Below are 16,605 nucleotides of genomic sequence, written 5' to 3' on the forward strand. Positions count from 1 at the left end.
TTAACATCTACTAAAGGTGGTCAAGGGGAAATAAAGTTTAAAAAGGGGTATATTTACTAATGTGCAGGTTTTTAGAAATGTAGATGTTGCCCATAGCAACCAATTAGATTCTACTTAACATCTATCTAGCACCTTCTAGAAGGTAATAGCTAGAACCTCATTGGTTGCTATTGGCAACATCTCCACTTCTAAAAACCTGCACTTTAGTAAATATACCCCTAAGTGTGTCCACACGTGCTATGTGTTAGTCTGACATTTTTGACACTGTACTCCTAGAAAGGCCTCCTTCTACAATTTTCACATGAGTAGCAGTAAAAGTAAAGATGGTGACTTAGAAATTGAGGATGCTACTATGGAAGTTTAACAGGAGGAGGGGAATATTTCTGCATTTTACGCTAATGAGGATGTTGATGATGATGAGGATGTTGTATGTGTAAATGTAAGTCAGCCACCAGTGGTAGGAGTTCTTGCCTGTGATAAGAAGGCCATTGTCATGCCTGGGCATAAGGGTGGGTGTATTGCCTTCAGCAGTAGCAGCAGCATCTAACACACAACACAACCTCATTCACAGGCAGGCCTCTGTATCACTGGCTTCACTAAGAGGCATATCGGTGTCACTCAGGGATGTCATAGCAAAATGGCTTTCCCTGCTAGGACTCTCCTCAGGATTTGTCATTTCCGATATTGCAAGTAACATTGTGAGAGCATTACAACTGGTTGAATTTTAACATGTCCCATGTTTTGCCGACACAATACACTTGGTGGTTCATTTTTTTTTTTTTTTAAATGACAGGGGCATACAGTAGATACTGTCTGTGGCCCTAACAACTTCTGGACATTTTTGGCATTCAGCAACTGCATGTAGAAGATTGCAGCATTGTATTCATACTGAGTTCTCACTTCTCCCCCCAAAAAATAATGTTATAAACCATGGTATAAAGTGGATAAAGATGGAGGAGGGGAAGCACCAAAAAACAAAGGCGACAAGTACGCAAAAAATAGAATAAAAAAGGGGGGGGGGGAGAGGAAAAAAAACAAACACAACAACATCTTGCTCCCAGGGCCTGGATAAAAACGGGGAAGAGGGTGGAATGCTAGCAATGTAATAATTTAATCATCTTCAACTATAACTATTATAGAAATAATGTAGATAGTTAAAATTCACACCAATTCCAATACAACTTAAGGATTTTCTCCCCAATCAAAGTGAAATAAAAAAAACAAACAGAATAGTGTATTTAACATTGATACTGGATGATCAAAAGAATTAAAGGTCTAATAAATAATCAATGTGTTCACAATTTGCAGGTTACTTTATAGAAAATGACATTAGCTATAATTTTCAGGTCACTCATTTTAGATGGAACAGTGCTAATAATAATCCTGATTTAGGGGCATATTCAATTAGACAGTTAAAGTCCCGTACTTTTAGCATGATGGACTTTTCAGTGACATCGCTGGTTTTCCATGCGAAAAAGTATTGTGCGCGTTCCCGCTTATCCCCGTGTTCAATTAGAAATCAGCAAAAACGGGACCTGGCGAAACGCAAACAGGCGAAAAGTGCTGTCAGATTTGGGGAAATCAGCCTGACACCCCCAAAAGATGCGCTGACATTGGGGATCATTATAGATACCCCCGAATAGGCCTGCTGAAGGTATTTGGGGTACTTACATGATTTCAATAGCTGCTATTTAACGTGGTGAAGAATAACATTTTGTAGTGTTTATTGGTGAAAATAACTAGTCCCATCAAATTTGGGGTACATGAAAATGGGTGCTAGCATATTTTAAAGTTGCTAAAGTTACGTTTTAGAAAACTTTAAAAATCCATCTGCCGCAACCACCTGCAAACTTAAAAACACCTGGGGCATACTTGGGGGCCCCCCTGGAGCCTATTTCGCTAGTTTCTAAGTTTTTCCCCCAACTTTGGACTTTTTCACCCCCAAAATGAAAGTACTTTTTTGGGGTGATCTAAAGTATTTTTTAAACTTTTTTTTGATGCAGTCTATCTTTGGGGGACTGTCCCAAGGGTGCAGGGGTGTTTTCCGAGGTTTGAACCCCAAAACCCCAATTCTGTAAATTTTTTCGACACTTATTCGCAGGTTCCAATGTATTGAGTTTCCGCAACGGCGAAAAGTCTCCAGAATTGAATATGGAGGAAACGTTATTGCAGAAAATGTTTTTTCGCATCTAATTGAATACGGCCCTAAGTATCCACAAACACTAGATGTGCCATATTTGAAGTTGAACTGCCACATGTTTGTGTCACTGCTGTCGCTTGGCTTAGTCAGCCAGCTAGCTCACTGCAGCCTTTTGCTAATAGTGGTGAAAACAATATTATGAGCTGTTAGGTGGTCGAAATTTACTGAAATGATTAGAATTAATGTTTATTGTGGTTAATGGTACAATAGGAGCAAAAAACGTGATTTTAGCTGTTTTTTTTTAATATAAAATAAAAAAAACAAATCCTGATCCAAAACACTTGAGGATGGTTTTGCCAAACCCAAATTGCAACTATGAGTTAGAACCAAAACACCGGGGGTCTGTGCACCTCTCTATAATATATATATAAATATATATATATATATATATATATATATATATATATCTGTGTGTTTTTTTTTTATTTACACGATTTCTTTATTGGAGTTGCTTGTACAAACAAAAAGTATATACGTTTCATAAATCATAGCAACACTAGACAGTAAAAATAGGGTAACATGGCAGGATAAACATCAAACTCAATTGCATGATCGAAGTCTCATATTTCAAAGAAAAAGAATAGCACATATATCACATTATTATACAAAAGAACAAAACAGAATATGTGGCATCTTACATTGACTGGTATCATTATAGCACAGTGATGTGAGCGGATTATGTGGCCGGTGCATATTGTAATGAGTTGGTATACTGCAGTGGGTGCAGCTTAACAGAAGGTATTGCTACTGTACATGCAGTCTCATTAAACTATAATTCTTATGCAGGTAAAAACCTCTGGCAAATTACAAAGATGCCAGATGCCCATCTGGATCCTGTTGACATAGACCTAGGAGGGGTTAATAATGATGAGGGAGATGATATTGTGTGGCAGAAACAAGAATGCTCTCTGTATTGTATGCAGTCATAAGTATGCTGTGATTTGAATGGTGGTAACAAGAATGCTCTCTGTAATATATGGTGGTCATTAGGATGCTCTCTGTATTACATGGCAATCACTGGGATGCTCTGTATATTGTATGGTTGTCGCTAAGATGCTCTCTGTATTATATGGCAGCCAAAAAATTGTTCTCTGTATTGTGTGGTTGCCAATAGGAAGCTCTCTTTATTGCCTGGGGGTAAAAGAGTGCTCTCTGCATTGTATGGCGCTCACTGTGCTGACACCAACTATTTTAGTGCTGTTCCCGCAATGGTTGATTTGTTCCTGCCAACGTGAAGCCACTTTCACCATCTTCCAGGGCCACATCAAGTTCCCAATCCGCCTCTGTACGTATTATTCAGCTCAACTTGGCAAATCATTCTAAGAAATTTGCTCAGAGAGAGCTGATGTCATCTGCGTAGGTTGTGGGCTTGAATGCTTTATTGATCGACACACAGACTAAATCACTCTCATTGTACGGAGGTAATTCTCTTTGCGTTTTCCTTTTACTATTCCATCCTGTACCATCTTCACGATGGACTAGAAAACAGATGCGACCTCAGCTCCCAGGGGAACTGACTGCGTGGGAAGGTGGCAGGCAGACAATAGTGCTGTCACCTTGCTATACAAAAATAAATGTGTAAAACGTGCAATAAAATGAAGAGGCTGGGGGAACGTGTTCATACTCCCTCGCCTTTTGGCAGATAAATAATCCAATAATAAATTAGATTACATTTTTCTTTAAATATGCATTGTCTGAATTTGGAGTGGGCATATGCTCAGGTGGTTATGTCAAGCAGGCGGATTTTAGGGAGAATGGATTATAGAGAATACTTTATTTAAAATGCAAATGTTCTTGCCAGAAAAATGTCCATATTGTTTGTAGACCTTAAACTGATGAAGAGATATAATCCACCTGTGGCAAGTGAGGTAAGCATCATGGCAGCAAGGACTAGGTGATAACGGGTGGGGGGACCTAGGTATTTAAGAAGTGTGACATGAGGGTCCCGGGCCACTATAGCTGCAAGTGTGTGTTTGGGCTTAAGTCTGAAATCCTATAAAGCTAGTGTATCCCAACTAGAGCCCACACAAGTCTCGTGAAGGGTCTGAGTCAGCTGATTATGATGACTCCCATTGTGCACAGAAATGGTCGACACAATTCTTTTTATTTTTAAGGTTAGTGTCAGGCACTTAGCGGAGGGTTAAGCATTAGGAGGACTGGTTAGGGTTAGGCACTTACCCCAACGGTTAGGGTTAGGCATTAGGAGGACTGGTTAGGATTAGGCACCAAGGGGAGGGTTATGGTGAAGAATAGGATTAAAAAAATTAAAAAACATGTGTGAACCAATTCTGTGTCGACCGTTTCCATGTTGACCTTTGAACATGTCGACATTCTGTATGGTCTAACTTTTCGTGTCGACTTTTATCCATGTCGACCAAATTTGTGTGGACCTTTTTATTGTCACCCTTTTGTATCACACCCGTTGAGACAGAAAGCTGCAGGGCAAGGCCCAGGGGTGTAACTAGAACTTTGTGGGCTCCTTAGCAACATTTTGGAGGGGCCCCTCCAAAACACACATAGATACTAGAAGGGAGGGGTGCTTTTGCATAGGAGGGTCTACAATAATAAGTCATCCATCATTGTCACCCTAACACAGTAATACTATAGGCAAATCACTGTGTCAAGGGAGGGGGGCCATTAACCCTCTCACTGCCTGCTCACTTAGGATTGCTCAAGCCAATCATCGTTACCAAGACACCAATGGAGGAGGTGCACCTGGGAGCGATGGTGTAACACCCTTTGTCTGCACTCCATTATAATGGGACTGGGCTCAAAGAGTGGAACCCCTGCAGTCCTATCACAGTTTGCAATGAATGGAGACAGACAGGAGCTAAGAGGATCTGGGGCTACCCCCTAATATTAATTTAACATATACTTATATACAATACAAATGCAGAGCACATTCCAGTGACCGTCATGCAATGCACCAAGCATTCCAATGACAACCAAACATTAGATAGTGCTTTCCAATGACCAACAAGGAGTACACAGAGCAACCCTGTGACTGCCATACAATACACATAACATTCCAGTGACCGCCATGCAGTACACAGAGCATTCCAGTGACTGACATACAGTACACAGAGCATCCCAGTGACGACCTTTAGACAGAATATATATAAAACAACAACATAAATTCCATGACCTTTCAAGTAATCCCTAGATCTTGTTTCATCATTATGATAATTAATTACATTTTCCTTTTGCTGTTGTATAAAATTCATGCCAATATGCCCTCATCCTGTAAATCCTGATTTACCTACTAAAGGAAAACGGGAGGCAATCGGGAAGCCAACTGCCTAAATACCGGCATGTTTGAAATACCGCCATGTTTGAAATACCGATTATTATTTTTTACAAATATTGAAAAAAGAAAATACTTTTTTTTAATGAAATCATTTTGGATAAGTTCAAATACATGTTCTTCACCAAATTCACTGATAATAAAAAAGTGCCTACAATAACTGAGCGTTTTTTTAGAAAAAAAAAAAAAAAGACGTCAGTTAAGTGGTTATGTTTAAATTTCAGCGTACTTACCATTAAAATGTGTATTTGTCTATTTTTTGGGTCTGTGAAAAAATTGTTAACACAACAAACAAAATGTTTTGTAAAAACTTAGGTACCCCACTGGTATACTGGCTTTGTACAATGTTTCACACAATATATTTCAACAGAGAGAGAAAAAGTCTATTTTTGACAAACATTTTAATTGTATTTTTTATTTTTAAACAGTTGCTGGTGCAGATATCCATCTAGCACCTATGCTATGTGTGGTAACATCACTGTATTTTTTAGTGCTGTAATAACAAAACACACAGGAAACATTCGGTTTGTGGTCAGTTTGCAAACCGATGCTTAGTAAAATAGTCAATAGTTGATCCGATGTTCTATAGTTTTCTGTCAGTTTTGCTTTTAGTAAATGAGCGGATTGCAAAACTGACGGAAAATCGCCCCAAAAAAACAAAACTGACGCTTAGTAAATCTACCCACGAGGGGCATGTTAAAACAGGCATTATGGAAGAATTCAGCAAAATCTAAACCTCCCTAGGATATTCCGACTGTAAATGTAGCCCCCATAGGAAGACAGAGAGGAAAAAAACCCAGCAACGCTGACCACAGTAACTGGCTGAAAATACTAGTTTATGAAAAATGGGCCTGATTCAGGCGTGGACACTAATTCCATAGCAGCTGCGATCTCTCATGGATTCACAATTGCAAAAATTTGCTAATGAGCCACTCCAGGGCTCAAACTAGGGGGGGAAGCTAAGGGGGCACGTGACACAGGTGCCGGATTTGAGGGGGTGCCAGGGAGAGGCTACCGGGAGGCTAGGTTGCTGCTCTTGTGGGTTTGAAGCCGCATCCCGGCCTTGAGAGGCACAGAGATACCGTCAATCTAATGTGGTGCTAGTCGCAAGCCAATCAGTGCTCGTGGACCGGAAGCCAATTAGCTGAGGCTGCCGGTCCGTGATCTCCAATTAGTTTGCAAGCGGTGCCACATTACAATGACGGCAGTACTGACAGTTCCCCAGCGTGTGGCAGTCCCGTCCCGCGCCACCCCGAGCTCACCGACCGCACGGCCCTGGCAGTTAAGAGAAGGGAGATGGGGCTTTACTGTGGCATAATATAAAGGGGGCATTACTGTGGCATAATGTATAAGGGGCATTATTGTGGCTTAATGTAAAGGGGGCGTACTGTGGCATAATGTGTTATGAGGGGCATTACTGTGTGGCATAATGTGTTATAAAGGGCATTACTGTGTCACAAAACCACACACCCTTTTCGTCTTCATCCCTGGCCACTCACCATCCAGCGCTTAGAGATGCCCACTGCAAGCATCTCACATCTGCTGCTCACGCAAAAAAACAGAAACATCGGACACATGGAATGCAGATCAGGCGGCCATCAGCCTTCTGAGTAAGCCGGTCTCCAGACACGCAGAGGACTCTCCTGCTGCCAGCAAGGACACAGTGGCTAATTTATGGATGCCCAGAAAACAGTGTTTTAACGGTCAGACACGCCTGTGTTTCTCTAACCACCTCTCGTGACCTCCCCCAAATGCTGACTACCTGTCACTCACTTTGAGAGTGATTCCTCTGTGTGAGCATAATCGCAATTTAATCGCTGCGCGTGCTCAGTGCGTCTTACACGCATGCGCAATGGCTAACAATGGCTCAATATTCGTAAATATCGCCATTGCATCCACATCTGAATCAGGCCCAATATCTCTCTGAGGCAGATGAATGATACTCAGCTGCCTGGCAATACTGGCCTGGAGCAGTGTGGTTTACCTCGCTGCTTTGCTGGGCCAGTCTCATGTGCTAGCCGCAGTGGAACTGAAAGCCCAGTCTTGTACATGCACTGCTATGATGCTTATTAAATGGGGGGGAGGGGAGTTCATTTCCTGTGAAACCAAGATAATCTTATCACTGGGAGGGCACTTGTAGTATGGTGTGAACTGTGAAGTGTGAAGCCCTATTACTGGTGAAAAAAAACTGTTTTCCCTACGGTAAATATTTCTCTACATGATTCCTACATTCATATTTTGTAATGAGACAACCAACAATACTGTGCTAAAGATGAAGACTTAGGGGTCTATTTACTAAGCAGCGTTAGGAGACAGAGTGAAAAGTGATAAGATAGTGATAAGGTACCAGCCAATCAGCTCCCAAATGTCATTTTTCAAACAGCCTGTGAGATGACAGTTGGGACCTGATTGGCTGGCACCTTATCACTTTCTTATCACTTTTCACTCGGGCCCTGATTCAGAGCCGCTCGCAAAAAGCGAGCGCTCACTCTGAATCAGGATGGCTGCTTTTTTTAAAATAAAAAACGGCTTCCTGTCCGCTCGCTAAGCTGTGGGTGACCACCCACAGCTTATGTGAGCGGCCAGGTGATGGTCGCGATGATCGGGCTTGCGACGAGACCCTTGTGGTAGGGTCTCATTCACGCAAGCCCCAGTGAGCTTCCTGCTCTGATAGAGCAGGAAGCTCACTACTGACATCACAAGTGATGTCAGTAGGGCCACCCTCAAACGGCAGGCGTTCCTTCGGGAACGCCTCCGTTTGGCCAGCCACCCCCCCTCTCCGTCTACAAAACTGGGCGAGCTGTCGATCAACATCGACAGCCGCCCCGTTTGTAGCGAGCCTCGGAGCGAGTGAATTTTTCACTCGCTCCGGGGCTTGCACACGTGCATTGCGCACGCCGCGTGTGTGCAGTGCCCCACCATCGACCTGCTTGCAAGTGCATAGCGCTTGCGAGCGGGTCTGAATCAGGTCCTCTGTTTCCTAACACTGCTTAGTAAATAGACCCCTTAGGGCTCTATTATAAAAAAGTGGGTACAACAGTATAAAATGATCAGTCATCTTATTGCCGTAGTTACATGAAAACACATGCCGTTTCAGACCAAGCAGCGAGGACCTGTCCCGGCATGGAGAAAACTGTCCTACAGTGGGCTCTTTTTGCATTTACAAAAGCGGCAACATGGGTTAAGCCCAGTGCCTGTCCATGCATGCACTGTATTGTAGTAGGAGAAAGCAGGAAGAGAATCGTCTCACCTCTGCTGTTCTTCATAGCTAGTAGACACAGACCATCCAGATTTGGCGTTATGTTTTAAACAAAAAGATGAGACAAGCGAAATATAATTCAGTTCAACAAAAGTGACACCTCCCCAAAAAGTGTGTTCATTGGCAAGTGTAAGCAGCATGTAAATGCATAATGTACCTCCAAACATATTAAAAAGACAAAACAATGGCAGAACTGTGGGGTGTGCCAGGAGTACAGCTCCTAAGGCCAGTCTGAGAACCACCCAAGGCCCCGGGAGGTTAGAGAAGTATCACCAGGGCCCAGTTTTGCTATTCCTAGTTCCATCAATGAACCAAAAGCCTGACTGGCACAAAAGATCCACCCAAACCCCTTAATGATCTGACAAACTAGCCCACATACTGGCAAAACTATCCCCACTCACTGAGAAACCGCATCCCTTATGGGATCTGGGAATCCAAACTGTCCCACCAATATGTTGACTATTGGCTTCATACAAACAAGAATTAGGGACCTATTCATTAACACATAAAATTCAATGGAGGTAATTAGGTTTAGAACTCGCATGGAGTTCTACCTAATTACCGGAGGAAATCATCATTCCTCCTCCCCATAACTATCTATTCCAAAAAGCTGTCATTTTTGCGATGACAGCTTTTCGGGAAATAGATACTTTTCCCTACCTAGTCCTACCTTACCGCAGCTGTAATCAGTGCTGCGCATGCACCGGTACATCCGTAAAAGCAGCGCAGCACTGCCTACAGCTGTGGTAAGTGTGTGTCCCCCCTCTACCCCTTCCTCCCTCCACCCTCAGCTCATCTCCCCCCTGTCCCCCACTTATCTGGCCGCTGCAGCCGCCTCAGGCATCCATCTGCTGTGCTGACACTGTGTACTCCCGGCACAGCACATTAAAGTTTAGACAATAAAATTTTTTTTGTTTTTTTCTAAACTTTACTGTGTTCTGCCGGGAGAACACAGTGTCAGCACAGCAGACGGAGCCTGAGAAGCGACCAGAGTGTTGGAGGGAGCTGGCAGAGTACCTGCCCTGCTGACAGCAGGTAAGTATAACCTGCTATACGCCACCTGAGAGTGGCATATAGTAACACCATCAAATTCCCAAAAATACATAATTTTTGGAATTTGATGAATAGTATAATTTCCATATCCGCATACTAATGTACTAATGTATGGGGAGTGTGGAAATTAACGCAGGCGGACTTCACCAGGAGATATCAGTGATATCTCCTGTGTTAAGTGTCTTCATGAATACTAAAATAATGGTAATTAAGGAAAATGTCCTTAAAAACGTTATTTTAGGGTTGATGAATAGGCCCCTTAATTACAGTATCCACTCAGGTAATCTACCGGCAGCTGTCCGGTTTCCCCAGCACCACGTGTGGACCGTGATACACTCAGGCATCTTACTGTACGTGCCAGAGCATTGCCCTCACAAAATGTTGCAATTAACATAACAAGTTGGGAAGAGTATTTCATTATGCTTGATTGCTCATTATATAATTGAACAACTGTAATTCTCAGAGTCCTGGGGAGCAACACAAACAACTCCATAATGAGCACATTTATATAATTACAGTTATTAATACTTGTGACTTTCCTCTTAAGCACGGATATATTTTACGTTACTTTTTTAATGAGATAAGTAGAAAGGTTTACTTGGCACTATGCTTTGTTATATATTGATGTCTGAAATAATCCTGCAGGTTCCGAAATAGTCATTTGAGAATAAACTTTAAAGAAAAAGATTAATGAAATTTTTTTTTTTTTAAAAAGTGCTGGGAACATCATTGGATTGGAGCTTTTAGCCCCAGTAAAATACTATTATTATCTTTTATTTACATGGCGCCATAAGGGTTCTGTAGCATCGTACATAGGGGCTAATTCACTACCGTACACAACTGCGTATGCAATAGCGATTACACACAAAGTTCAACTGCGATAGTATGCTAATACATTGCGATCGCAATACCCTAGCAGCACTACACTTTACTGAGCACACATACGTACTGTTTACTGTCACATGGGTGAGCCCCCACCACCATCATCTGTCCACATAGGTGAGCCCCACCACCACCTGTCCACATAGGTATGATAATGGTGCTCCAGCCAATCAGCACCTAACTGTCCTGTGTTTGAAAAATGACAGTTAGGAGTTGATTGGCTAGAGCACCATTTAATATTCGCAACGAGTTTGTTGCGTATGATAAAATTCATTGATAAATGGGCCCCTTAATGCGATGGACCCCAGTGATCTGACAAGCGTGCCCTCCTGCGGTCCTTCCCCTCAACTTATTTTTTATTCCACATCGGAGAATTGGAAACAACACTAGCAAGCACCTCTTTAAAATGTTATTATAGCCTAGTTGTGACTTTTCAATATCAATGGTAATGCCTGCTGTCAAACAATGTTTATTAAAGCTCAAAATGTAATTGTGACAGAAATGTCACCGATACACTTTGTACATCATCTATTGATTCTTGCAGTCCAGCCAGCTGCATCAATTACGCAGAGGAAACAGCTAGAACGCCTGTAGTTACAGAGGTCTTTGTTCTGTATCTTTACGGCAGTACCGAATGCACCTGTATCACTGAGAGGACGCAGCTAACTTCACCGCAGGTTAAATGCTCTTGTGCTATTCTGTGCAATATCCCTTATTAGTACAGTGATATTGTTGTAGTTTGTAAATAAAATGTAAGCAAAGGCACATTTCACTATTAATTACCTATTAAGTGCAGTAGAGGAGCAAAAGATTCTGTATAGGCAGGGCTGCTGTGTGATATTCCCGCAGGGCTGGGCGGGAGTCACTTGCGTAGACGCCATGGGTGGAAGCACAGCTGCGGCAATCACCTGACGTGCTTCCCTGTGGCTCCACCCATGGCGTCGACATCACCACAGGGCAGCACACGTCAGATGACACTTCCTCCTAGTTTACTCTGCAGTACTGCAGCTAGGAGATAACCAAAATGAAGACAGCGAGCTATAGGTCGGAGACCACTGCCTTATTCTCTCTATAGAATCCGCACAGCGCTCCTACTTCTGTGAGCAGATTATGAACATTTTTTATGTCCAGTAATACAAATAGGTGATAGGTGACACCTTAGGTACTGCTATCGCCGTGCTCAAATTCTTTCTTTATGGTCAATAACAAAGTAGCCCCTGATATTTAAAAAAACATATGTAGACTATAAATGAACATTAAGTACTAGGGAGCTGATGCACAGTTGATCGCAAGTCAGTTTTGGGGATGAATCGAACACGTTTTCGCACTGCGCATACCTCCCAACATGACCCTCTCCAGGAGGGACACAATGCTCTGGTCCTGGACTTCCCTGGTAATTTATGATTGGTGGAGGCTCCAGGGGTGGGGCTGCAGCACAGTCCAAAATTCAAATAGGGGAGTCACACCAACTGCCAGTGAGTCCCAGCCAGTGATGTTTGGCAGCGTGTGAAATGACAGTTGGTGTGACTCCCCTATTTGAATTTTGAACTGAGCTGCAGCCCCACCTCTTACCAGGGAAGTCCAGGACCAGAGCATTGTGTCCCTCCTGGAGAGGGTCATGTTGGGAGGTATAACCACGGGCGATGCAGAATTTCACACCACTCAAATTCATATCCACTTTGAGCTGGAGAGGAGTACGTGGGTGGTAAGGGGCAAAGTTTAGTAAGTTTGTGCCGACAGCATTGTGCGCTATGTACTGTATAGTAGAGTGCAGTCGCATAAATGAGTACCACTCCTGCTTACGGGCAAATATTTGTATCTTACTCCGTGTACTTCATGCAGGTGTAATTTCAGACGCTTGTGTTCATTTCTGCTCCGAACTCTAGGGGGTATAATTACTAAAGTGCGAGTTTATAGAAGTGGAGATGTTGCCCTCAGCAACCAATCAGATTCTACTTATCATTTATCTAGCACCTTCTAGAAGATAATAACTAAAATCTGATTGGTTGCTATGGGCAACATCTCCACTTCTAAAAACCCGCACTGTAGTAAATATACTGCTAGAAGTTCATGGAAAATTCTTTCAAAAAGATAGAAGAAAATATACTGTTAGTCTCAATCTTGTTACTTGTGACCGTCACACTATATGGGCGGAATTCAATTGTTTTCGCGGCCCGCATCTCCCGTCTAAAGTGACAGGAGATCGCGGGCCGCTATACAATTGTCCAAGATTTTCGTGCCGATCGCGAAAATTGATGTTTGGGCACCCAAACATGTCACTTTTCGCACATTTCAGCTCTCATCCCCCAGGGGCTGCGAGCTGAAATGTAGCGCTGGCAGCTCATCGTGCCCGACAGGAGCAAGAATTGAATTGCTCCGTCGGGCGCGATAGGGGGTGGAAAGAATTGAATTCCACCCTATGAATGAGCAACAATTTGTGACATAAATGTACTTACTACAGTGCTTACATAAAGCAATTGTCTGTTGGAGATTAATGGCTGCAAGTTCTTATTTTTCTTTTGCTTGGTTTCCGAAAACGGTATGCAGTTGGGAAGCCCGCGAACCTAATCCCGACAGCCGGCTTCCCGACTGTCATATCCCGGCAAGGGTCTAAAGACAGGCATCGACATGCCGACGCTTGTCATTAGACATACGCCGGGAGCCCGACGCCCAGCATCCTGATCGAAGGGACGCCAGGCGCCGAGCATGGATAGCCGCGCGGGGGGGGGATTAGCTTTAGGGTTCCCGAGGGGGACTTAGGGTCAGGCACCCCCCCACGGGAGGTTAGGTTTAGGCGGCGGGGAAAGGGGGGTTAGGTTTAGGCACTTGGAGGGGGGGATTAGGGTTAGGCACTGGGGGGGGAGGTTAGGGTTAGGCACCCCTAAGGGAGGGTTAGGGGGTAGAAATAGGTTAGTATACACTTACCTGGGGACAATCGGGATTTCCTCCTCTATTGGGATGCCGCTGTCGGGATTCCAATCGCCGGGCATGGGTCCGGTGGTAAATCATACTGATTCCCCGAAAACAAGCAACTAGAATCTCCATGTAGAAATTCTGTGTTAGCTCCACTTTCAGTTTTTACACCTATGAGCTTGTACTGGTGCTGGTGCACCCATGACGTAGATTTACATTAATGAGACAAGCACTATGAGCAGTCCTGGGAGATGGTTGAAGAAGTGCTGGGTGGCCCTACTAATAATATATAGCACCTTCAGACAACAATAAAGACGTTTAGCTGCAGTAGCCAGACACCGTATTCTTCTACTGAGCTTATGATTTCTGTATTTCACCTGTGAGAATTCCCTACATGACTCGCCCCCTTTGTTTTGTCTCCCTGGGTCTGAGAGTAGAGTGTTGCAGGAAAAGTGCTGGAGAAAACAATTGAAGAGTGGATGCGATATAGAGACGACTGCTACCGATGGATGGCGAGAACGCCGTACACTCAAGGTTGGCCGCTTGGCTTCTCTGCTTTGTTGTACAACACAATGTAACGGGTCCATGATCACTTGACATGTATCTAATTATCACTTTATGTTTGCATGATATTCCTGGCACAGGGCTGCCCACACACAGAGGACCTTTCCTCACATACTGTATATATACATACCGTATATACACACACACGGATGGCCCATGAAATGCATCAAGACCAGTTGATTTTATACATCACCAATTATCTATCAGTGAAACATAGCTGGATCTGTGTACATTATTGAGATTGATAAAGGAGAATAACTCTATATAATTTAAAGATACTGCAAACTCCAAAATATGGTATAAACAATACAGTTTGAATTTCTTTTTCTGATACATCGGTGCCCAAAGGAGCTTTCCTCTACATATATATACACAGCATATTCTGGCTAGGGAGGTGCGGGAGCCTTTTTCATTTTCCCGGTTGTCGGGGACCACCGCCTGGAGCCTCCCGGCCATGCAAGTATACACTGTATCTGTGCTGTGATGGTGGGATTCGCCCACACAAGCTTAAAAAGGGGTGTGGCCACACCTGTACAGCTCAGGTGGAGGCCTGTGACCGTACCTTTAAGAAGCAGACAGGACTGAGACTCTGAACACACCAGGTGTCACCATCGAAGGGGGAGACACCAAAACAGCAGAGCTGCTGCTTAGAAATGGTTTTGTGTCATTTTACTTATTTTTTTTTCTGTGTTACTTGCAGGCATATTTATCATAATCCACATCTCAGATGCAGATGTGATAAATTCGCCCAATATCTCAATGCGATATTTCAATACATTTCAAAGATGTATGAAATATCGCATGCAGGGATAGAGCTTGTAAGAAAACTCTGTCCCTATGAATCTCTCCCCCGCACGTCTCAGTTTTCGAAAACAATACCCTGAGACTATACTGCACATGCACCACCAGCTACCCCTCCACTGTCCCCCTCACTTTCAGATCTCCCTACCAGTTCCCATTACAAAATAAATCAAATTAAACTTTACCTGCAGCAGGAATGGTGATCAGTGTCTCCTCCTGTGTGACCCGGTCAGTTGATCTGTGCAGTAGCCGGCTGAGATGCTGTCCCGACAGCTGAGGGTGCATAGTCACACAGAAGGAGACACTGGTCACCAATCCCTGGGTACAGGTAAGTTTTGTTTGATTTATTTTCTATTTGAACTATTTGTTTTGACAGTGATCAGCCTGTGGTCTATCAGACACACATGGCTGATTACAGAAGCCTACTTCAGGCTCTGCTTTCCCTGTCAGCAGGCTGTGAAGGCTGAGCTGGAGTAAGTGAAATAGGAGGAGGGAGGAAGGGGGACACTCTGCATAACTCCATCTCCAGATAGTGTTATTATCGCAGGGCCTTCTCCCGGCGTTTACTTTTACAATTTATTTTAGTAAATCTGAGACAGATCGCATTTCCCATTACAAGCATGGGAAATGCCATTTGCTTACTAAAAGAAAGCGAACTTAGGGGCTTGGAGTAGTTTTTTTTTACGGACTGTAAGTACGGACCACAGCATGGGTAGAAAGAAACATGAAGGGGATTGGTCCTTTCTGACCCCACTCCAGACCTGTTGTCTCTCTTCATAGGACTGCACTGCAACCGCACTTTTGACATGTACGTCTGTCTACCCGACGGAACCCCTGGAGCCATCACTAGTGTACCTTGTCCTTCTTATCTTCCATGGTTCCAGAAAGGTATTTTCCTCTTTTTCTGTTATTGTTGTTTCCTGGAAATACATTTGAAAAATATATATAATGCCGTATATTATATTATACCAGATCGCCTGTTGGCAGCGGAGGCAGCCATTTTGTGGATGACCATGCAGCCTATCAGTTAATATAGAATTAGTAACATCACTGGGGAATGACTGACATAACTCCCAACATTTTCAAATGCAAAATCAGAGCAAATTAGACCCCACCCGCCCCAATCCAGCCACAAATACCCACGTTTTAGGTAAGTAACACAGCTACAGAAGTAGCTGCGTTACTAACCATGAGGACAACAGCTTTTCGGAGCAGTTGTCCCCTCACCGGTGCAATGATGAATTACTCCGGTGTCACGTTTCCCCCGCTGCAAGTTGGATACTTAAGCTTTCCTTGCAGCGAGTTCTAAACATCATCATCGGAGACCATACGGCCTTCGATGATGAATAGGCCCCTGAGACTCTAACCATCCCTCGTTACCTCCCACAAACGCTGACTACCTGTCACTCACTTTGCGAGTGACTTCTCTGGGTGCGCACAGTGCGGCTTTCACGCATGCGCAATGGCTAACAATCGCTCAATCTGCGTAAATATCGGCATTGCGTGCTGATCAAAATGAGGCTTTAAGTCTGCATGTTGGATTTGCCAGTAAACTGGCCACCTTCATAGGCAAACGCAGGGGGGGTTTCCGTCTGCCTGGAAACCCCCCTCCCCAGCCCACACCATGAC

The 16,605-nt window shown here is 43.6% G+C and overlaps 1 protein-coding gene across 1 annotated transcript in view; it reads left to right on the forward strand.

Moving 5' to 3' along the window:
* LOC148505544 (glucagon receptor-like) overlaps positions 1-16,605 on the forward strand; it is a 110,903-nt gene that overhangs the window by 18,447 nt on the left and 75,851 nt on the right. The window contains exons 3-4 of the mRNA XM_088448186.1: positions 14,049-14,145; positions 15,757-15,864. Coding sequence (XP_088304312.1) covers positions 14,049-14,145; positions 15,757-15,864 — 205 coding nt within the window. The remainder of the gene's footprint in view (positions 1-14,048; positions 14,146-15,756; positions 15,865-16,605) is intronic.

Source organism: Taudactylus pleione, unplaced genomic scaffold (assembly GCF_031769625.1).
Source record: "Taudactylus pleione unplaced genomic scaffold, aTauple2 ptg000451l, whole genome shotgun sequence".
NCBI lineage: Eukaryota > Metazoa > Chordata > Amphibia > Anura > Myobatrachidae > Taudactylus > Taudactylus pleione.